Source organism: Coloeus monedula (assembly GCF_965178545.1).
Source record: "Coloeus monedula genome assembly, chromosome: 13".
NCBI classification, from domain to species: Eukaryota; Metazoa; Chordata; class Aves; order Passeriformes; family Corvidae; genus Coloeus; species Coloeus monedula.
In genome coordinates this window covers 13,586,181-13,610,291 of record NC_138793.1, presented here as the reverse complement: position 1 = coordinate 13,610,291, position 24,111 = coordinate 13,586,181, and the positions used below count along the sequence as shown (strand labels likewise).

At 41.1% G+C, this 24,111-nt stretch overlaps 1 protein-coding gene across 3 annotated transcripts in view; it reads right to left on the bottom strand.

Annotated features, from left to right (window-relative positions):
- The window catches only part of CNOT1 (CCR4-NOT transcription complex subunit 1), a 55,654-nt gene that overhangs the window by 5,602 nt on the left and 25,941 nt on the right, over nt 1–24,111 (bottom strand). Inside the window, exons 17-40 of one of the 3 annotated variants that reach the window (XM_082290145.1) lie at nt 23,532–23,682; nt 21,983–22,184; nt 21,501–21,647; nt 20,252–20,376; nt 19,156–19,442; nt 18,218–18,296; nt 16,758–16,988; nt 15,350–15,490; nt 14,486–14,665; nt 13,293–13,409; nt 12,749–12,859; nt 12,053–12,130; nt 11,557–11,734; nt 10,932–11,062; nt 10,291–10,587; nt 8,653–8,793; nt 8,456–8,560; nt 7,778–7,897; nt 6,759–6,950; nt 4,856–4,998; nt 4,150–4,258; nt 3,893–4,062; nt 2,547–2,778; nt 281–529 (exon numbers count right to left, since the gene is read on the bottom strand). In XM_082290145.1, coding sequence (XP_082146271.1) covers nt 281–529; nt 2,547–2,778; nt 3,893–4,062; nt 4,150–4,258; nt 4,856–4,998; nt 6,759–6,950; nt 7,778–7,897; nt 8,456–8,560; nt 8,653–8,793; nt 10,291–10,587; nt 10,932–11,062; nt 11,557–11,734; nt 12,053–12,130; nt 12,749–12,859; nt 13,293–13,409; nt 14,486–14,665; nt 15,350–15,490; nt 16,758–16,988; nt 18,218–18,296; nt 19,156–19,442; nt 20,252–20,376; nt 21,501–21,647; nt 21,983–22,184; nt 23,532–23,682 — 3,916 coding nt within the window. The remainder of the gene's footprint in view (nt 1–280; nt 530–2,546; nt 2,779–3,892; nt 4,063–4,149; nt 4,259–4,855; nt 4,999–6,758; nt 6,951–7,777; nt 7,898–8,455; nt 8,561–8,652; nt 8,794–10,290; nt 10,588–10,931; nt 11,063–11,556; nt 11,735–12,052; nt 12,131–12,748; nt 12,860–13,292; nt 13,410–14,485; nt 14,666–15,349; nt 15,491–16,757; nt 16,989–18,217; nt 18,297–19,155; nt 19,443–20,251; nt 20,377–21,500; nt 21,648–21,982; nt 22,185–23,531; nt 23,683–24,111) is intronic. The other 2 variants (XM_082290147.1, XM_082290146.1) reach the window with 2 other exon arrangements.

The window sequence follows — 24,111 nt, the reverse complement described above, 5'->3', positions numbered from 1 at the left end:
AACACTAAGGAATCAACAACCTTAAAACAACAGCTGCTGACATTTTCATTTCAAGGCACAAAGATGAGTTTCAGATCGGTTTGAGATGAAATCTTTGTGAACAAGAAAGCCACTTGGCATCTTGGTGGTTCACTCAAAAGTTTATCAGTGACCAAGCCATCTAAGTTCTCATCATACACTTCATCAGCAGCCTACATTAAGGTCTACACCTCAGGTTTATCAGCAAAGGTACAGCTGACAACACACTTTAAATGCAATGAGGACAAGGAGGATTCCCAACCTTATTCAGGAGATTGATCTTTGTGACTGTGTTGGTTGCTTCCCCAGAGTGCTTCACCAGCAGTGCAATGAGTCGCACAAAGGCATCCAGGTTGTGGTAGCACTTGGCTCGAATCATAGTGGGGTTGGCTGCAGGATTGTGCTGTTGCTCGGCCAGGGCTCGATAGCTGATCTCAACACACATTTCGGTGCAAAGACGGAAAAAACGGGTGATCAGGTCATCTGTTTTCAGGATCCCCTGCTGGTGCATCTAACCAGGAAAGAAAAAAACCTCAGCACTGTAACCACAGACAGTTCATTTTACAATTTATTTCAAACAACACACCCTTTACAATGCAGTTAATTTTTGCCATCCACAGTTAATTTTTGCCATACTCTCCAGAGAGATTAATGTTTGCAAGGGAATCTGTGGGTGGCAAAACAATTTTAGCTATCACATTTATTCTCATATGCAATCTTTTGAATCCCAAATCTTTCCAACCGCTAGCATAGCTGAGAAGCCTGTTTCAGTATCAGTTCTGCCACCAACATTCAACCTTGCATGAAGAACATGGGGAGTACAAGCTCTGGGAAGGGCAGACTCCAGCTCCTAGCTCAGGAATCACCACTACTTTGTAGCCACATTCTGTAGAAGCAAATTGCATTTGGAAAGTGAATTTTCCTTACATGAATATTACACGCAGAGAAACACTGGGTGGGCTTTTTTGTTTTGCATGGGGGAGTTGTTTTAATAAAATACATATAAAAAAACCTCAGAGACCTAATTTTATTTGTTACCCACAGTATTAGAACCATCAAAATGAAACAAATTACACTGCAGAAAACTTGTGGGTTTTGAATAAAGCATCTTATTTCTAAACTCCTACTGCACAGACATAAAGCTATAAAAACAGCACAACTGGTAACTTGGAGACAATCTGGAGAACTAATAGTATTTCTGGATAAACTTTTTTTCTAAAAGACGCCAAAGAACTTAGGTATCTGCCTTCAAAGTTCTACGCTTCTGCTTGTCCTACAGACTTGTGGGAAGAAAGCAACACTTCAGCAGTCATTTTAGTAATAGAACCTTATGTAATGTAGTTATTACAAAATATTCCTTTAGAACTCATTACTAAAGCCTGTAAGGGAACAATTGTAAATAAACACTGCACTTCAATATATTTAAACTGCCATTTCAAAACGGATCAAATATACACAAAAGGTAATCAAGTAAGTGTGATAAAGAGTGAAGTAGGCAAAAGTGTACTAAGAATTGTGAGCACTCTACTCTGAAGCGTGCTTTAGAAGCATGATTTAAAGTAAAAAATGTGAGGTCACGGAACTAGGTAAAATATTTCTTTAAAATGTAGGTTTAGCACAGTATCTATTAAAAACATTCAAAAAGTTCTATGCAGTAGAACTCAGACAGAAAGCTGTCTCTAAGCCAGTACACAAGAACACTAAAATTAAAAAACCCACAGTATCAGTCACAGTCTTCATCCATACTTTGAAGCTTGAGCTTCTTTTCATTAGTAGCTGCAAAGTCTGCAGCATATCTGTGGTAGTGGCCCACATTTAAAAAGAACACAATGCAAAAAGACCACATCAGGGGCTTTCTCGTAGCTGCAGTCAAGGAGTCGAGGAACACAGTTTTAGGGAGATGCCTGCAGATACAGGGGGGTTGTTACCACACATGCTGGGCTACTGAAGGCATCTCCCTTCTCTATCACACCCAGAAGGCAGATGGTACGTGATGTTCACCACACCTGTTAAGATGCTTCAGAGTGTAACACATTGGACATTGTTTAAATTTAGGTACCACTTCAGCTAATGAAGTCTCAAGGTTTTCCTTACTACTGATGTCATTTTGAAAAAGGATTCCCTTGCTCACATGATCTGAAACAATTTACCTGAATCTCTACTGGTGACATCCTCCTGTAGGCTGTCAGAGCTTTTACTGTTACCCATAAGGAGCAACACCAGTCAAGGGTCATTACAGAGCATCACAGAACTATTTCAAGAGCTATCTCGGCTCAAGTTCTTTTTCCACCAAACTTATCTCAGAACTCATGGTCTGAAGTGACAGCCTGTTGCTACAGTACCTGAAGAACATGATTTGGTGGAGGACAGGGGCTTCATCAAAACAGACAGAATTTTGACAGTAAACTGCCATACACCTGGAAGTTTCAAAAGGATGCCTAATACAGGTTATAACACTGCTTTAAAATGGAGGGCATCACACCCTACTTATGTTGAATAAAAAGCACCTTTCTTTCCAAAAGCTCTACCTGTCCAACAAACGCAGAGAATGCTTTGGTACTGTCACGGCCTGCTGCAGCTGAATGGTAGAGGTTCACCCACTCCCTCAGCAGGTATTCTGCCTTCTCCCTCAGGCCTGGTGGGTCATCATACTCAGAAGCTTGGGAAATTCCTGAATGCATCATGAAATTAGGACCTCCATGAGCACGGTCAATCATTGCTTCATAGTTTGATCGGACCACTTCCATCAGCTGGGGTAATCTAATGCAACAGACCAGAGCAAGAGCTGGGTTAGAATTCCTCCTCCCCCAGAAGGTGCAGGAACTGGAAGCTCAGTCAAATAGAGCTGAAAGAAAGTAAATGATTTCTTATACTAAAACTTTGCATCTTTCAGTTCTCACTGGAATAGCAGAAATAAGTCATGAAAGCAGAAACATTTATGATGAAAGAAGGAACACTGAAATCACACAGGCTTTGAAGTTCCATTCCAATTTGTACAGCGGAGTGCTGCAACAAAGCACCACAGGGACTAGAAGCAGCTTCTCTTCTGCAGACTTCAGGAGCCCTAAAATGCTCCCAGATAGTGAGATGCCAGTACTCAACAGCATGACTGGGGCACTGGATTTGGCTGCAGTGGAAGCCAAGCCATACAGTAAAGACAATCTATCCGTGCCAAGTGCAGATGAAAGGACTTTGGTTTTGGGACATCCTATTAGCAGCTGTGTTGGTAATGGGAGCCACTGCCATCAGCCAGCTGCTGGTTGCTCTCACAGCTATTCAGAGTTCTCCAAGCTCTAATCCATGTCTTTCTCAAACCCAGCAACAACTGCTTCCATCTTACAAATAGGAAGCCTACAAGTCCCACAGGTATTTCCAGGTGCTGTGGCAACATTTGCTGTCCAAACGGTTTGGGCAGTTTGCTGGTCTAACAAGCCACGCGAGACTGATGGAGGATTGCCTTGTAAGCTCTAAACAGAAAGGACTGTCCAGTTTGATTGTCTGTGATTAACAAATTAACATACTGACACCTAGATATATAAGGTTTAAACAGCCAGTAATATTGCATAAATTTGAGATAAAGCAGGAGTTCAAAACAAGTTTATCACAGTACCACAGAATTTTGGAGCACAGCGCATAGAGAGATTTTCTTGCTTAAGCGTTCAGTTTCACATGATGCTGCAGCTGCCTCTAGTTTGACTAGGATGAGCACATTTACATTAGAGTGACAGTTTAAACTAACTAAATTAACTAGGACTGCAGCCCTAGGGAAAGTTTAAAGCTGTATGACTGAATTGTATGAGACACTACCTATGTAATATGCAAATCATAAATGAGCACAAAAAAAGTAATATATTGCACAATACTATAGCCTCACCCTTCCGGGGCGTTTCCTCTGGAATGAGCATTAATTCTCATGAGTGTCTCAATGGTGTGAAACAGATCTGCTTCTGTTACGTGGGCAACGCTTCTCTCATCCACCAACAAGATCTTTACCAACTGCATGGCAAATGCCACAGCCATGTAGTTCAAGCCATTCTCCATGGACTGTCAACACAAAAAAGACAAAGTTCAACCACAGATCTTACAGACTGAGTGCATCCCTCCTCCTTTAAAAGAACAGGTTCCCTTTACCTGAGCCAAGTGAAGGTCATACTGCTGCATGTTAACAAGGTGATTGCGGATTAGCAGCTCCACAGCTTCCACGTTGTACTTGTACTCATCTCTGCATTCGATCAGGCACCTGAAGAATTGGACTCCTTTTAAAAAGTGTACTTCAACAACACAGTTTAAGTGAAACAACTCAAATCTAGTACTTCAGAAACTGTGACATTCACTGAGATTCGTTATCCAGCTTCAAAAGAAGCCTCTTCTAGAGCATTCTCTAAGGTTATGTTTAAGTTCAGAACAGTCAGACTCAAGCATCTGTTACCCTGCACAACTGGTCACAAGAGCCCTTCAAGAGCTTCAGTTTATTCAGCATAAGAAGCCCCTCTTCCAAGGATGAAGTGGCAGATCTGCCTAGCTGAAGCTTCTGCTACAGGCATATGCCATGTCACATTGTTTGTGACAGCATACAGAGATTCTCTGCAAAATAAGAGGAAAAAAGGAGCCCAGGCCATGCTCTAATGCTTAATTCCATTAAAGATTCCTATCATGTCCTGGAATGAACCAGCATTATCAGAAAATCTAGTTAATTTTGACAAAAAAAACTAGTTATTTTTTGTCTATCCAAATAGCAGCAATGCAAAATATTAACAGGCAGGGAATTCAGAGCAACACAGAAACTCCCAAAAGACAGTCAAAGCTACATCAATGTTCTTGTTGTCTTGTAACTGACCTAGTGATTTGTTTGTTACACCACGGAGATCCATAGGCACGACCGTCCTGCAGAGCCTTCAGCACCAGCAGGTGACACTCACGATAGCGGAGCAGGAGGTCAGCGTCAGCCCCACTGGTGGCATCCAGCAAGCCCTCTACAGCCTAGAACAGATGCAACCTGTTAGCAGAGGAAAAAACAAGTCCTCTTCCAAATCTTCTGCACCTTACATCAGCAAGAGCTATCACCAGAAGACTCAAAAGACATGAAAAAAAAAAAAAATCAATTTAGTAATCGTGCTGACTTCTTGAAAAGACTGTGTGAGATTTTACCAGCTACTATGGCATCTATACATGCACTATACACAGCTATGCTACCACAAACAAACCTACAGGTCTCTCTATGCCCCACTAACTTTGTATGTGCACCAAAGAGCATGACAGACTGTGTTAGCTCATGCTGCACTGCAGTTTCCCGAAGTCAATGCCTCCTCAATCAATTCTGCATATGGCTCATGGAAAACTACCTGAGAAAATACTGACAGAACCTGCCAGAGGTTAAGTGAGCAGGTTCCTTAGAGAAAAGAGCTACAGCACTCAGAGATGTATCTCTGTTAGTTTACAGTAAATTGAGGATGAGTTTTACAAGGCCAACACAATTTATTTGGTCAAGTCCTAGTCAGGACGGGATCCTTTAAGAGGTACATGCTCTAGGAGACAAGAATGAAGAGTGTCCCGGCAGCTTTCCGTTACTTTTGTTTTGGCACTGTTCTTGGATCCTCATGCAGACAGCTCACTATCCTTACGCTATTCTCAAGTGGATTTTTCTCCATGTCTGTCACTTGTTCTGCACTACTACACAGGCACTGATGCCAGATCAGCTCACTGCAACACTTCCCACTGGTAGAGCCTACAAATTCTGGCTGGGATGGAGTTAATTTGCTTCATAGCAGCCCATATGGTGCTGTGCTTTGGATTTGTGCTGAAACAGTGTTGACAACACGCCACAGTTTTGCCAATTGCTGAGCAGCACTAGCACAGGATCAAGGCTTTTTCTTTCCCACTCTGCCTCCCCCACCAGTGGGTAGGCTGGGGATGGACAAGAGGCTGGGAAGCAACATAACCAGGACAGCTGACCCAAATTGAATAAAGCAATATTCTATACCATATGACATCACGCTCAGCAATAAAAGCTCAGGGAAAGGAGGATGAAAAAGGGCATTCATGGTCCTGATGTTTGCCTTCGCAGGCAAATGTCACATGTGCTGAAGCCCTGCTTTCCGAGGACTAGCTGGACATCTGCCTGCTGATGGGAAGTAGATATTTTTGTTCCATTTGTGCACACAGCCTTTACTTTCCCTACTAAACTGTCATAATCTGAACAAATGTCATCTAGTGTTGCCTGTGTTTTCTCCCTGTCCTGCAGCAAAGCAGAAAGAGAAAGCAGCTGGATGGATGCTTGGCAGCTGGCCAGGGTCAGCCTACCCCACACAGTCATTTATCAGTTACTGCAAAATAAACTCCCCAAGTGTGCCACTAGAAATCCAGTATTATGCTCAATATTATCTATCTACAAGGGCAGTTCAAACACCTTTTTAGCCTCCAAATCATCTTGAAATCAGACTACTCTGGACTGCAACAGCCCTCTACTTGCCACATCTGAACAAAACCATTAAGTCCCAGGATTCCATACACCTGCTTCTTTCACAGCAGTCTTGACACCGTATGCACAACACCCTAAATGAACAAAATGGCTCCCTCCCAATCTTATTTACTGGATTTCCAAGGACAACAGTTCAGTACTGTTCACCAAGCAAGTTCCACAGGATGCATGAAGAAACAAGGTCACCAGCAAGACAATCCATGAGCCACGTGAGTAATAAACTCTAAGCAAGTTGCTACAGAGAGAAGTTGTCAACACCCACCTTCTGCAGTAGTCCAAGTGCAGCAATAGCATCCCGGGAGTTCCGAGCCACTACCACGGCCTCCAAGAGGCTACGCAACGCTTGAACTTGAGGATTCATGGCCAGGGTGTGTGGAATGGACTGCAGGTGCTGCTCTAGTTCTGTCATACATTTGTCATAAATTTGTGCTACATCATCTGTAGCCCAAGCTTGCTGCTTAAGAGAAAGTGAGAATCAGTGATTTTTGCAAGGATTGCATTTGCAACATTTAAATACTGACTGGCTCTTCTCCTTCAGAAATTATAGCATCCAGAATTTGGACCTCTACAGTCCTGTGGTTTGTAATACTGGCATTTTAAGTCCACACAAATGAGCAAACTAAGTTGTGAAAATAAACAGCAAACAACTCTATCACTCAGAATCACAGAATGGTTTGGGTTGGAAGGACCTTAAAGACTATCTTGTTTCAACTGCCCTGCCATGGGCAGGGACATCTTCCACTAGAGCAGGTTGCTCAAAGTCCCACCCAACCTGGCTTTGAACACTTCAGGGATAGGCCATCCACAGCTTCTTTGGATAACCTCTTCCAGTGCCTCACCACCCACCCAGGGAAGAAGTTCTTCCTAACATCTAATCTAAACCTGCCCTCTCTCAGTTTGAAGCCATTCCCCCTTGTTCTGTCAATAAGGCCTTATGCATGAAAAAATTTGTTAATGATCTTATAATTCAGACTTGCCATCCATGACCTTCCTGCAAAAGTAACGTAAGATTTGAATAAAATGCTTCACTGCTACTAAAACTACATGTAGTAATCGTAAGCTGCAAATCTTGTCCCAGTTTGGGTTACAAGCCCCTAAGACTGGATGGAAGTTTTACGTTGCCATTACTTTCTCACTAGAACTAATGCATTTTTTTAACCACTGTCCCCAAGCAATACGAACACTTGGCTCTTATGAGTCCTTCTAACAAAAACACAAGTTCTGCAACAGTCTCCAAAAGGGCTATAGAACTCTCAAGCTGGTTAATTCAGAAACCTCTACCTTCATAGGCTGAGCCAAGAATCCTGTAGGCTGAGTTAAGTCATTGGTGGGCAAGAAGCCAGGAACATTGCGTGCAAACTCTTCATAAACAGCCAGCTGTTTTGGGTCCACACCTCCAACCTTTGCAAAGAAAAGAATGGGCATTAATCTCACTGATAAGCACTGAGGCTGTAAAAAATGAGGGCAGCTTGTATAACAGGTAGCTACTCTTAAACAGAGTGGCCTAGACATCGAGTAGGATTCAGCTGCTCTGCACTGAGGTCCTATCTCTCCTGCCATACCTCCTCCTAACAGGGGGATTTTGCTCTAAAAACAAAACTCACATTCCCAGAAACAGAAATAACTGAATACTGAGAAATGCTCTGCTGAAAGCACATGGTATGCCCTTTCAAGGAAGAAAATACAAAGGAGACAAAAGAAAACAAAACATAAAGACAACAAAACAGATGAGCCATCTTTTAGTGAGAGGAACTGCACAGAAAAAGAGACTCAAGGAATTGAGAAAATGATATAAATACTCATTTTGGAATAACGTATTTATGTGTTTCCATACTAATCAAGATAACAGCAGCTGCACTGTTAGGCAAGACTAACAATATACAATTGCTCAGCTGACACTGTGCCATCCACTTTTCCTTATCAGGAGGGAGAGAAGAGCGGCATCAGAACAGAACTCACCTTTAACCTGATCTGTTCTGGCATCCGCTCAGCCTGGTACGTTAACACAACAGGATCACAGTACCGACGCCCCTCCTGCCTAGCATGTTTTCTGAGCTCAAATTCCTGGGAAAAACACAAACACTGAGTTTTAGACACCCTTCTGGATGTTTATGAGCACATATAATACTTCTAGAAGACAACAGTCCCATACTTACAGTTGCGAGCCTCTTGTCCATCTCAGGGCCTGCCTTTTCCACAGCTGTCTTCTGGATAAAGCAGCAGGCAAGCTCACAGTTATCCTGTGCTAACTGGGCAGCTGCCTGCTCCATCATGTCCCTCTGCTGTGGGGAGGCTGCCTATTGAAAATCACAATAAATCAGTGAAGGATGAAAATTTTCCCTGTATATTACTAGCCTTAAAACCTGCACCGCTGCCTATACAGAACACCAGCAATAAAAAGGAATGCTCTTAGGATCACACTCCCTTCCCATAGAATACATAATATTAAATTTAATTTTGCATAGCTTTGAATAAAACATGTAGGCAAGACGACAGTAAAGACTTTTAACAAGGAACAAAACAGCAGGAGTTCTCCATCTTCTCCACCTACTCATCTCTAGGGCACAGAAATAAAGCCCTGCTTTAGACAGACACACACACAGTGATGCTAATGCAGGGAAGGCTTTGCATCACAGTAGAAGTTTCCCTACTTCCTAGCTTGTAATTGGAAGATATAAAGGCACAGCACTAATGGTACAAAACAGCAGACCTAAGCCTTTTTCAGTGGGTTCCTTTTCTGATAGGGAATCAGATTTTCTTCCTTCCTTCTCAGAGTCTGCTTTATGAGAACCCTGAAGAGATGCACTTATTTTCCAGGGTGCAAAGCAGCAACTTCCACTAGAAATGGAATACATCTGTAAAGGCGGCCTGTCCCATCTACTTGGAGTTCCTTACCTGTTAAGAGTTACCCCTCTTTCATTAATTCCTGAGAATTACACTACTTCTGTTAAATCACTTCGTAACAATAAGCCAGGTAAGAATTTTTAGGTATCTCATATGGCACCTTTTCTGCAACAAAATGCTTTCTACAATTATCCCTTAAAAATTTTCCTTGGATTAAAGCTGGATTTGTACCAATGTCATATGTCTTCAAGGATAAAAAACCTGACTCTTTTCTAATTGCTGAAAGTACAGCTGTGTCTTGATCTTTCCAAGATCCTTGTGCTCTTATGCCTGAGCAAGGCAACTGATGGCAAGAATTCTGGATGGTAGCTGCTATTGTGGTCAGTAGTTCAGAAGCTGTTCCACAGAGTTTAGCTCCAACTTTCCTCATGAAGAGACCTGAAAATAGCCTCTAGAAAACCCAATGAATTCACAAGCTGTGCAAAACAGTCTGAACTACTTATCTGCTAACAGCACAAGTAAATAAAATCTGCCTGAAGCATGCATGCTGAAACAGTCCAAGATACCACCAAAATCAATTTAGATCTCCCCACTTTAGCTTTTCTGCCTCAAACCCTGCAGAAAGTTCACATCTCCAAGGCTTCCATGATTGGATTGAACTGGAGATAACACTGAGGCAAAATAAAAAGATAGTGAGGAAGTTTGTGTGCCACGCAGTGTAAGATCCACCATCCCAGTTTAAGAGTGTTTGACATGACCTGTAATCTCAACGTACTTTTTTCACTGTAATTCTGCAAGAGTCACTAAACTTCTACCCAGAGAATTCATCCCCATGCTAGTTAAGCCGTGCAATTAATTAACAAGTCCACATTGTGGAGAATTGATTTGCTAATGCTGGATGCCTACAGTCCTGTAAGTTGGATATAAACTTCAAATGATGGGGGTCTTACCCTCAGTGCAGTAGCAAAGCTATTTTTCAAGTTGGTAGCTATGCTCATCAGCAAAGGTTCCCTGCAGGTAATCATGGCCATCCCAGCAGTCAGGTTCCGCATCATGTGGTGAGCGGCCACGCGCATCCGTGACTCCTCCGAGTCCAGGGCGAAGTCCTTCCTGACTATCTGCTCACAGGTCGTCATGGCAATCTTGATGGATCTATCAACCACTGGATGGACGAGGTCCTGCACTGCACGCTCGATCGCTTGCCGCACGCACTGCTTCAGCTGTGGGTGGGCTTGGAACAGCGGAATCTGCAGGGGATTAGGAAAGGTGAAGGAACAAAGTACACTGGAATCCCACCCACCCCAGACACTTGCGTAAGTGCACTGTCATAGCTTGTGCAGTACTCCCATGTTCCCCATGCAGCTATTACAGTATTTGATAAATCTGAAACTGGGACAAATTATTATTTTCTAACCAAGTTGGAGCTGAATAACAATGCAAAGATTGACTTAAGAGCTGAGCTGCTGACTGAACAAAAGGAGCACAAAGGCTTCTTTTACACTTAAGTCCTGATAGCTCCCACCAGCTGAGATCTGCATCAACCCTGGCTGTAAAAATTCTGTTAGCAAACTAAATCAGGTCTAAAACTTACCGTTGGATTTAAAGTAATATGTGGAGCCAACCCTCCTAAAGAATAGACGTTGATGTCATGATAACTGTACTGGGGCTGTGGAGGAACCGTGGCTGTACAAGTGGTGCTGGTAGCTGGAGTTGTAGAAGCAGCTGGAGAACACAAGTATGTTTGTATTGAGCCACTAGTGAAAAGCAACTGCTTATAACACAAGTATATAATTCTTATTTAAACCAGGAGATGACCTAGAAACAAAAGCTTTGTAGTTTGATCATGAAACCTCCTAAACTTACCAAGCAACTTTCATTTTCCACTTGCCTAATGAATAGTTCCAAAGTAGCTTCAGTACATTTTAAGAGAGTTGTGTGTTACGACACCTTAGCACCCGGTGTATTGTTAACAGGAGGGAGTCTAAGGAGTAGCTACACACATATAATACAGAATTAGTCCTCATGATGGCTTCCATTCCCTTTCCATCTCCAAACTCTGTGCACCTATTTCTATTATGAAACTATCCCAAGTGCTCCCAAGCACTCAGGAATGTTGTAATAGTATATGTAGCTTCATATTTTATTTTATAATAGCAAAACCTGTCCTATTAGAACTTCAATAGTATGGTTCTGGATTCTACATGAGATGTACTTACTAGTTGTTGTGATGGGTGGTAGCTCTTCTGGCTGCTTCACATCCTTCTTTGGAGCAGACAGCTGCTCATCCAAATTTTTTAGACGATCCTTATCTTTCAGGAGACTTCCAGGTTTCAGCTCATTGATGTCTAGCGCAAGATTCTTGCAGAGCACCTCAATCTCAAACTTCAGATTCAACTGCAAAAGAACTCAAGTTTAGGTCATGTCACAAGGAAAATACCCAAAACATCTACTGGGTCACTTGATTCCCAAGCTCCCCATTCCATCCACACCCCTTTCAGAGATTAATAGTGACTGAGGATTACACAACTATCTTGCTGACCACGTGGAGAAGAGTTTCACCCAATTCTACCAAATTATCAATGTCCAAGCAATCTCCTCATGCTAAAGCAGTGAGAAGGGCTGCTTGGTCCTTCACAACATCCTTCTTGACCAGTATGTCAAGAAAACTTCACGCTCAGTAGCTACAGGAACAAAAAAACAACAGAAATTTACTTTTAGATCATGTTCTTGATGTAGCTCAGCTAAAACATTCATAATGGCCATTGTCCACGGGTTTGGAGGTCTGAAGACCTACAAGAGAAAGAAGAGAGCAGTATTACACAAACTTCTTGAATCATCTGGATAATATATGACTGGAAATGTTTGAAACACAAGCAGCTATGTGTACATACAGCTGTGGAAACCTTTGTACAGCTATGGTTAGAATTGAATTTAGTATATTGGTAATAATTATTCCAGTAATACTGGAAATAATAATAATAAATAAACTGGAAATACACTAGGAACCTAAGTGAAAAACTGGAAACACAATGATCTGGTCCTTCTTGAGAGATCAGTTCTATGTCAAGCAGAATTAACAAGATGATCAATATCAAAGTGGGCAGAAGAAATGAAAAAAAAAAAATCTAAGAATAAATATATCCTAGAACCTCTTCAATGGCATCCTTCCATTTCTCAATAGAGATCTGTTCAGGGATACCACAGTACATTTCAGCTAACACCACCTATTTATGCTGCAAAAACACAGGGCTGTGTACTTTCCCTCCAAATAAAACCACTTTAAGCTCTTACATTCCTTTTCTTGCTCTCCACAAAATTTAATCAGTGTTCATTATGTGACAAAAGCTAATTACTTCCTGCAATATTTTGTCACTTGAGCAATACCTGTGTTTGTACAAAGACACTTACCACACTCCTGACACTGGATTCTAAGACTTTGGCAACAAATGGCACCACATAAAGCAATTCCTGCTGTCCCTTAACGTATGCTTCCAGCAGTAGTGACTTCACATCCAAATCCTGAAAAATACCATCAATGATTGAAGTGGGAATGAAGGTGGAGGAAACAGCAAATACATTGCACAATTCCACTTACACACTGCTTCCTTTTCAGATACAGGCAAGGCTGAGTCAAGACAGACCTAGAATTTTACACACTGCTAAGCAGCAGTTACTTCTGAACAAAGATTTACACATCTACATTTTTACATGGATTAACAAAATAATGTTAAATTTTGTGCCAAAATAAATGTAGCTACTAACTTCTCTGATATTAAAAAAATATTTAGAACTCTTAAATAACCTTAAATAATATGGAGTCATACTTTGTACTTGGCACATAAAAGAGGCACCAGAAAGGTGGTAAGATTTCCCAAATAGCCTGTGCTACCGCGTAACAGCATACCAATTCACCCAATTCATGCCAAGGCAATCTGTAAAGACAGCAGCTCACCGTGTGCAAGATGGGCTTATTTTTAGCCATTGTAATCATTCCCAGCCAGTGACCAAGGTTCTTTAACAAGGAACGGTCTGAGAAGTTGGCTGCAGCTTTATCTGATGTCAATAGCACCTAACGAGAAATAAAAAAGGCATCTCAAGCAACAAGCAGAAGATAATCAGACTCCAAACCAAATCCAACAGCTGATCTGCATGAAGGCAAAATTTTAGAACATTAAGTTCTGAGCTTCAGTCACATTAGAGAGATACTTGAACAGCTTTCACTTCAAGGCAGCACCCTGCAAATCTGCACTGTAATGACTGCAACATTCCTTTCTTTAGAAGGATCAAAACAAGAGGATGACACTTTCCCAGACCTTACCTTCTACTCTGCTGAGACTGTTACAACTACTCCCATAGCCAAGTGTAACTTGTGCTTCCTCTTAATGCCTCATCACAGACCTGAAGGCTACAGTTTAACCTTCCAGGGAAACCATTTCATTGTCATGTCAAAACAAATCATGTCACCATGTCATAAATCATAAAACAAGTATTCTGCTGTTAGTTCTGTTCCTTAACTTCAGAGGAGCATCAGCTGAACAGAGCAAGATCAGCTGTATTCTCAAGAGCCAGGAGATGCTTTTGCACTACAGCGTAACCCATGGTGGTCAGGAAATTCCACCAACAGGTTTAAAAATAGTGCTTTCTTTACAAACTTGTTTCACCTGTTCATCACTACTGCGCTACTGCTTCCTCGTCCTTCTCCCCTTCACATTATCCTAGCACTCTTAATAAATTTTGGCTTTTACACCCCCATTTTCTAAACACGCCCTTTCCCCCCTATTCCTCTTGGACCAAAAGAACAGAGTGTGGTTTTCTTATCTTTCTACTTTCCTCCACACAAAACTAGACTGTAAGCAACTTTCCCCTGGGTTATAATTTGTAAATATCACACAAATTTGAAGTCCACCTACAGAAATGAATTTAAATGCAAATTTGCCCTCCTGTTACACAATTTAAGTCTTTCATGTGTTACTAACTGAAAAGAATCCTAGTATTCATAAAGATAACCTGTAAGTCTAATGGTAGAAAGCTAGAAAGTAGATTTTTGAATGATATTCTATATTTGAGGATCAGCAACACACAAGCAAATAGCATGAGGAGAACAGCACCCTCCTGTGCTGCCTTTAGAAAACTTGCACTACTCACCTTGATGTTTCTGTATGTTTCATTCAGAACCATTTTATTAAACTCTGGATTCTTAAGTGTGTCAAGGAAGTTTGAATATAAACTGTGAAAGTTAGGCTCAATACTGACTCTTTTCATCACAAGATACTGTGATACCCAAGGCATGAACTCTTCTTTCACTGTTTCCTTCAATTCTTCCACCTGTGGTCAAACCAAAGACAAAGCACATCACAGAACAGATGAGAAGATAATCAAAACATTCCAGGGTCAGGTCTGACCAACACACAGTATATGGTCAGTCAGTTGCTTCTAACACTAAGGTTGTTTATCTACAAAAAAAAGATAAATATTTGAAATCAGTGTCTCATTATCCAAAGATCTGGTCACCCAGTAAGGACTCAAGCATGAAATCAGCAAGGTGTAACAATTCACCTCTCCTTCACTTCCCAGCTTTTTACCAGACAACTGGAAATAAATGTTGTCACCTTACAAGTTCAAGCCATCCATCCATGAGACAATAGCACAGGTGGCAGCAGGACTGTACACCTCCCCTAGTTCAGAAAAATTCCCTTAATTTCTGCTTGAAATACCAGAGCTTAATCTTGCAACATTTAACGGTACCCAATTCATTTATGATGTGAATGTTTATTCAAGATTAAGAACAGGTATCTTTTACCCATCTCTCTTCTCCCTGGAAAATTTTATCTCCAAAGATGTTCAAGCAGAAAGTGCTGGAAACCATAATTTCTTTACAATGTGTTCCATCCTGAAGTTTTTAAAGTTAAAATTTTTTAGAAATATCATCAGCCCACACTTAAAAATGAATATATAAAAAAACCATTAAGAGTACAAAAATTATTTTTACTAGCATTCTTTCATACTTGCCTTCTGTGTCATATTTGACTGAGACAGATTATTGAAGATGAAAGCAATTTTTTCCTGGACATTCTCTGGAGGTTCCACAATCCTCTCTGTTTGATCTGTTGCTACTAACAGCGTATCTATGTTGGTAGTATTAATGGAAGGCTGGAGGGAGAACGAAAAGTTAAGCATAAACAATACCTAGAGGTGACGTCAAAAGAAACTTTTGCTCTGCTCTGTCAAGCAAAAATAGAATTGAGCTTTATCAGGGGACATCTACTGTCTCAGATTCATTTTCAGCAGCACTCTAAAGGAGCCAAATGATTTTTATATTCTAAAAATGATGATCAATACTCAGCAGAAGAATGTTGCTGCACAAAAAGCCTCTACATGCACATATAATAGGTGCCACTGCAATGGCACCCTTTAGGCCTTTATGCCTGTGTACAATTATAGCTTGGAGAAAAAACACAGCAGCACTTAACACAACAGGGAGTCTCCAGGAGCACTTCAGTGCTGATTTGGGAAAGACCCAGAAGTTCATTCTGAGACAGCATGTCAACTGAAGTCAACAGATTGTGATTCTGGTCCCTATAGCTGCAGGTCTGAACCCCAGGGCTTTAGCACCTGGTACACTGAGATTAAGGAAAAAGGAGAAGCAGTTTTAAGTATCAGTCCTGAGTGGAGTTTAAAATGGGAGAACAAACACCTCAAAGTAACAAGTTTCCACACGATGTAATCAGGTATGAAAGACATTAATAGCTACACTAAGAACTGTCCCCCCAAGTTTATTCACAACACTTGCAGCTGTGTTTGGCTTTTGCCTCCTTTACAGAGAACTATTCAAAGACAAAGGTCCCAAGTAGAAAGGCTCGACTTTGCAGTGCATCAGCCATCATACAGGAACAGCACTGCCCATCCTCGGCATACCGTGGGACCAAGTGTGCCCCAAAACTTTCTGTGCAATAGCCACTTCTATCTGTCTGCCAACAGTGTAGTAACTCCAACAAGCAGTTCAGAGTTGTTTACACAAATGACTACATTTGTGAAAAACCTAACGCAGTTCTAACTACTGCGAGGTCAGATGGGTGCAGTAAGTGTTCTTAAGTCCCAAGCAGAATAGCAGCTGCCAACTATTTTAAGAGTCCTGTTGCAAGTCATTAACAGAAATTATGGTTCTGTAATTGTCTTGATAATTACAGCCTCAAGAACACATTTCAACTTGACCTCAAAGTAATTGGGTAGTTTAATGATGAAAAATGCCTTCTCTCTACAAAAATGTTGGGTCATATTTTAAAAGGTTACATGCTTTAAATCTAAAAATCACTGTTTGAAAATCTGTAATACACAAATTAAAACAGATTTTGTCAGTCCAGAGCAGCAGCTGAACACCTGTGCCTCTCTGGGAAGGGCACAATGACACAATGCTCACCGGCACATCTTTCTTGAAGCTGACTCCAGTTGGTCGGGTGATTGTAATGGTTTTTGCAACGGTGGTGGTGGTTGAGGTGGTCACTATAGTGCTGACTTGGCCAGCAAGAGGAGCTTTTGCTGGAACCTGGGCCTGGGCCTGAGCCTGGGCAAGTGCAATACTTCCAGGGGTGGTGATTGAACCCTGCATCTTCACAGGAGGATCTCTGGATTGCTGTCCGTATTCTATGTACTAAAATAGGACGAACAAGCACATACAAAATTTCACATACAGCAACGGAACTATAGACTGATTTTTAGCAGGAGCACTATAAAGGTTTCCCAACATTCATTAAAATAATTGACATTCATGCCATAAAGGAATCTGCAAATACAACTGTATACCCTGATGAAGCACATCTTGTCACTATTGACTTTCTTACTGGAGAGGAACCTCTCTTCTATCTCTGGCCTCAACAAGCTGATGTCAAGCATCACAAGACCAAACGTTTAAAATTTTACGGAGCACTACCTAAAATAACTCGATCCCTATCCCTCCAGGCCTGGAACAGCAGAATAAAAGAAGAGAAAGAGCCTAAAAGCAATATGTGAATATCAAGAAGCAGGCTACAAAACCAGGTAAGAAGTCTTCTGCAAGGACTCAAATAGCCACGTAGAATAGTCTGAACTCACCGTTAATAAGCAAAACCACAGTTCTGAAACAGCCAACTTTCAGATATTGCATCCTCTGAAATAGTTCCATAGCAGTTTTCCCCCTGCTATACATTTCCCGAAACTGGAAACATCAGACTGTCATTTAAGGGATACAGCCTCAAAGCTGTTAGTGAAACCAAGACTGCTACTGGACTTTGCAGCTTAGGGTATGAGCCTCTACCTTAACGGTAGAAGTAAACATTTTTCCTTATTTAGCTCATGCTCTTCAGCTCTGCCACTGGGATTAGTTATTTCTACCAATAAAAGCACCTTCAAGGCAGACACTATAGAATGAACACTGCTTTGGACAACAAGGTATTCCCATGGCTCTCATCAGACCTTCAGGAAAGAAATTTTTCCTGGACTATTTTATCAGGTCAAAGTATGAAACTGTATAAACCCAGCTGAATGACCTCTATTTTAGAGTAAAACTCCAAATCTTTAAGGGAGTGGAATATGAATCCACCGAGGCACTTCAAAACCTTCATGCATGGACAAGTGCATCAGTTGATCATGCAGTTACATTCAGGTAGCTATTTCAACATAAGCAACCCGAACAGATTTATGGAAACAGGAAAGGCACCAGAGAGGCACCTTCACCTGCCTACCCTGCCCCAGAGAAAAACCTTTAAGAAAAGGCATTTGATTCTGTGGATGTACATGGTCTAAAATAATGACAGATGAGACTGCATTTCCAAAGGAAAACAGAAATTTTCTCTAAAGAATTTAACATCATAGAAAGTTAGTGTTGCTTACAGACACACTCACCTCCTGTAAATGATGCGGGAACTGTATAAAGTGACTAATAGAAGCCAAGTGCTGACAATACTGGGGATAGTCCTTCAATCTGTCAGACAGAACACGCATTAGTCAGAAGCGTAAGCCCACATCAGAAACAGTATTACAAAGAAACAAGTATCAGGTATGCCATTCCCATACTGCACCACAGAATACTTCTGGAATCCTTACAGCAGCTATTCTATGAACAAAGCATTTCCTACAAAATACTTTTTTGTTGCAAAATCTATTTTAAATGAATTAATTTAACATTAAAGCACAAGATTTATTCACAGCAACTCATCTTTTCCCACATCTCTATACTTCTGACCTGGTACACAACTGCATTTATATTCAGTGTTTGCAACAAGATTACTGGATAAGTAATTTGTAGTCTGGCTCAGCGCATTTTAAACAGCAAACCAGAGCACACCTCACACCCAGAATCTCCATCTGCAATTCATTAAAAGTTTTGAGAAAGAACTCTTCGAGATTATTTAGCTATACTTGAGATTTCTGTGTAAAAGTGAAGTTCCAGAGCTTAGTTCCTAGTCAGTCCTTCAGTAACGAACAGTGTAAATGGCACTCCACTGGAAAGCACCTCTGAAGAATAACTACATTTACCCCACTTCTAACAAGCTGTTAGTTACTTCATCTAATTCAACACTTGAATGATTTTTATAGAGTCTAAGTAGTTTCAGCATCTCAGTTTGTCCCACATTTATACAGGTACCACACTGAGCATTTTACTTTAGAAAGGTTACCCTTTAACTAGCACATTCACTCATGTTGTTTCAGTTCTTTTTCAGCGTATCTTTGAAGAATTCCCAAAGTTGAGATGTGCAATCTTGTACTGCATGATCAGAGCAGGTTCAAGGTTCACAAGACAACACAGGCACTATTAGAAGTCTACCAAAACCCACACTCACCTATTTTTAAATCTATCTAGTGCAGCAATACCAAAATAGTACATTTTGGATGCAAAAGGCTTTCGTAAGGCTTCAAGAACATAGCGCAGGGCCAGGCCCAATGCCATATAAGTAACCAGTCCTTTCTCTATTATGCCCCCGAAGAGACAGGCTGTTATGTGCAGCTCTTTATCTGGGTACTGGGGAAAGAAACGATATTCCTCAAACAAGTTCCTCAGCATACAGTTAAACACTTCTCGTTCCCGTTTAATGTTGGAGTCCTTAAACCTCTGCAGCATTTCCAAGACCTGCAAAGAAATTGGAAACTGTTACCAACAGATTTGCTTTATTTCAGCCCTTTCCCATCTTCATGTTTCGTGAGTGTTTGCAACTACTAAGGTACGTTGTGCTACCACAAGTTCAACTGCAAAGTAACTGCTTCATTTTAGCCAGCAGACAGACACTACATCACTACAATGAGCTTCCTCTTCAGACTTTAGTTCTCCTTTAAGTGACTGTCTTCACACAAAACTTTTTTGTGACCGCCTACTCCATTACTTTCAAATTAGAAAAAAGAAAATAATGTTGTGTCTTCCATAATTTATAAACATGCAAATATATTAAAGTAAATTTGAAGTACTTCAAAGAGTAAGTACATCAGACCAATAATTACTCTCATAGAGACTAACAAAAATAATTATCAAAAGCTCAGAAGGTAGAACTTGGGACACATATCTGGATCTTGTAGTCATTTTTACATAGTTTAAAACAAAATACATTTATTATAATTTATACAGACTATTTAAAGGCACTCTCTAACACTTATATTCAACACAAAAGCTTCCACACTACACTGAATCCTTCCCACTTCACAGCATTTTCGGAGTGTTAATTAGACATCTAAAGTCTTCAGTCCAGAGAAGTCAAAGCTGAATGTAATGATCAACTGCAAGTTTACTGTGAAAACAACTTCAACCAAACAAAAAGCAACGCTGCTAGCATCTACCCGGATCCCTTTATTATTTCCCACTGAAACTAAAACAAGAAGGAATAACTATGACCAACTTTATTCCAAGTCTCTGGATAGGTGCTATAACTGCTACAGAAGGGAACTCACCTCATCCACAGACATGGTTGGGTGTGGTGGATGGTTGTAAATACGCTGGAAGTAGCTGTTTGCCTCATCATCTATTTCTTTGCTAAAGTGCTGATTAGCCTCTGGCCACACCTGAGATAAGTCAGCTGTTAAAAAAGGGAACAGGTATCACACTCAGGACAACTTCAGACAGTCAGGATTTCATCTAGTCCTTTTCAACTCTTCACCAATCTCTACAGAACCGCTAATTCTTCTGAAGAGCGGGATATTTAACCTTTCCAGTAGACAGGAATTGCTATTTTAAAATCTGTTTTCAATATGCTATATTTATTCCAAAAACTGCATCCTAAGATAGCATTAACCTCACATTGCTATACTTGTAGAACCCACTGTATCCCAAGCTAACCTCAAGTGACAACTAAATAACTGAACACAGAACAGACTAGAGTAAGGCATGCTACACAACACTAACATGCACACAAACTTGCACACAAACTTTCAGGCCAGCCAGTGAACTTCCAGCAAGTTTATATTGAATGTTCAAGACCCAAAATATAAACCAATGGTGATTACAGCCACCTCCACTGTACATCTGTAGAGATAGGTAACTTTGCTGTTATTGCATATGGCTTCTTTGATAGCTCTTCCATAACAGCAATATGGAAGGTTTAGCGTATGGCTGTGCTTCCTGACCATTTGATTGCTTCAACATCTCACTGTGAGCATGCTGCAGAGGCATAAATGAGTTAAGGATAATGGCTTAGTGTTAGGAACCAAATCATTCCTTTCAAAAACTACCTTCCCACCAACTTTTGTTAGTCTGATTTGTATCCAATGTTGCAGTCTATTTCACTGCTTCACCTGTCAAGTTCTCTGCTGCAATGGGACCTTACCCAGGTTTAACCTTGTTACAAACTAAACAAAAAACACCCTGGTACCAGACGCATACAATTCTCTGTCAAGAGCAGGACAACAGTTTTTGTTCAAAACACAGCACAGCAGATAAAGGACAGAAACACATATTCATGCAAATCCATAACACATTTTTATGCTAGCAGGTCTTTTTTAAACCACCCCCCCCCCCCCCCCCAGCCACTTGGCAAACTTTTAGGATACAAGCTTAGAAGCACCTTTTTCAGACTAATATAATAATACAAGAGCCACACTTCTAACATTTACCACCTACAGATCCAAGCTTCCCCTGAAGGAAACACAGATTAATTGCAGACCACAGTCACACTTCACAGCCACAGACAACACTACCACTTACAAGGTTTCATCTTACTCTGCTGGAATGTAGGCTGGTTCAGTCCAGATGTGCTCAGCTTCCTTTGCACGAATGGGTCATTGTTCACCGCAGGAAGGCCCAGGGCTCCAGTTCCTATACCAGTCAGGCTACCCGTAGTAAGACCACCTACTGAAAAACAAACAACTGGTCATCTCAGTTGCACCCTCACAGTACCCACTTACCACTTTTCCTAACACTTGTCATTTCCAAGAACTCAGAGCTTTATAGCCTCATTGCTAATATCAAGCAGTTTTAACATAAGCAGTTCATCATCTCTGTCCCAATCTAAAATAATGATGCTATATTTGTCAAAACACTCATACTCTTCTCCCCCTTAAAGGGAAGGAAGCACCTAACCCACCTTTAAGGGTTGGGCTGTAACATTCAGTATTTCCAACCACAGCAAAAACAGTGCCTTAGCTCTGCCCTGTCAAAAACAAACCACTCCACTCAAATAGCAGTACCTGGAAGCTGTGAAGAAAGTCCTCCGATGCCACTGAAACCGGTTGTCTGGTTTTGGGTGGAAAGAGGTGGGAATGCTTTTGCTGGTGACTGAGGAGTACTGAATGCAGAGCCCAAGTTTGGAGGGAAGCCTTGCATGCTCTGCGTGTGAGGAGCAGCTGAGCCACCTAAACTGAGAGAGGCCATTCCTGCAAGCGAGTCGATCTGAATGAAGAAAGGAAGATTATACAGACATCCATAAACCACAATCCAGCTGATTTTTGGCATGTTTTCTACAAAGACGGCTACGTATCAAAACATTCCTGAGAAAAGCTCTTCTGCATGGTTACTGTAAATTCTGAAGTCATCCAGGTAACCCCAAAAGATTAGTTTGTCTACAGAGTGCACTTTTATTTTTCTTCGACAATCCCATGAAACCCTATTCTCACAGGTTTTACAGAAAGGCTGATTGTTCCATAGTCTGTAGTTAAGTGTAACACAGCAGTAAATGCTTACAATAAGCAGCATTTACTTCTACTTGCAGATTTTTGTACTAGCGTAGTTTATGCTCTGCAGTTTGCAACCTCAGACCTCACCTCGAGACTTACAAAGCTATTTCATTTCAAACTTAAAAGTATTTTTGACTCTCTGAAGGACTCTACTATGCCCACTTTTCACAGCTAAATACCTGAATGAAGTCTTCAGAAAAAGCATTAAGACCTGGTTCATGAATAGGAGAGAAGGCACAATACAGGCTGCCAAAGCAGTAAGTTAAGGAACTGACTAGGAACAGCAGAAAATGGTGTTATCTACCCAGAAGACAGCATGACTACAGACTAGAAACTGCTGCTGTTTGTTCATATGAGTTATTTATCATGGCTACATATTTGTAGCAGGTTGCCAAGGTATTTGGAAACCACTCTCTGCATTTAGTTTACCTAATCTACTGACAATTCAGTCATTCTTAAATGCTGAATTGCCACTATTTCATGTGAAATACTTTTCACCACTTAAAAATCTGCCATTGAATGTAACGGCTAGAAGCAAAACCTGTCTGTAATGTGTTGCTCCCAGAGGAGGAAGGGATGATGAGTGGCAGGGATTAACTGAAATGTACCTTGTTTTTAAAAGAGCAGTTCAGTTGAGAGCTGAAGAGCCCCAGTTATAACAAGTCCTTATGCTCTAGCACTGTGGCTTGGCCCGTGAAGCTACAAACAAGACACATCAGGTTCAAAGGCAGTGCTTAATTCTCAGAAGTCCTAGTAAATTTTAGCACTTTAAAAGAAAGCCTGTTATTTTAAATAAACCAAATATCTGTCCCTCCTCAGTGCTCCCATCCTATAATACTTCACAGTTACTTCTTACAGACATCAGTGAAGTGAAAGACAGTTCTAAACTACATCCCTCAGACATTATTCTCTAGTTACAAGCAAGTTATCCAGACATGCAAGCACAAAACTACGTGAGCCAGATGATGTTTGACTTAGTCCTGCAGAAAGAGCTCAACTAGTACAGCAGAACTAGCACTAAATCAACACCACCTTCCGAAAATGCAGCATGGGATTGCTCTACCTGCACAGGAGAGATGGCATCCAAGCTGCTCGCGCTGGGCGGGCGTCCTTTGGGCATGACTCCAGGTGGGGGCTGTCGAGCCTTGTTCATGACATTACTGCAGTTTGCTACCATGGTGAGGATCGTCTCTGACAGCTCCTGAGAAACACTCCTGGGACACAGAAGCACGACAGTGAGCCATGTAACATTCATGAAAATAAGGCCCCTAACTTCATTTGATTTTCCTAGAGAAATTGAGGCCACATTTCACAAAAAGTAGCTGTGAAACAACCCCAGCAGAAGCTACATTTTGTTATTTGCAAAACTTGCCTTAGATCATCTCCCAAGAGAAACAGCTATATTGAAATAGAAAAGTTTAAACTGTAGCTCTAAAACAATCTCCAGTAGACTATTCCTTTGTTTCCGATGATTCAAATACTCCTTTACAGTTACCCCAGCAAGTAAGGATTTACAGAAGGCTGGGATATGTACCTGGCTCCAACAGCTCTTGGAAGAGCCTTCGTCTGCTGTTGTCCATATTATGGGCTATATACAGCTTAGCCTCATGAATTAAAACACAAATAGTGATGCTGTGATCCCT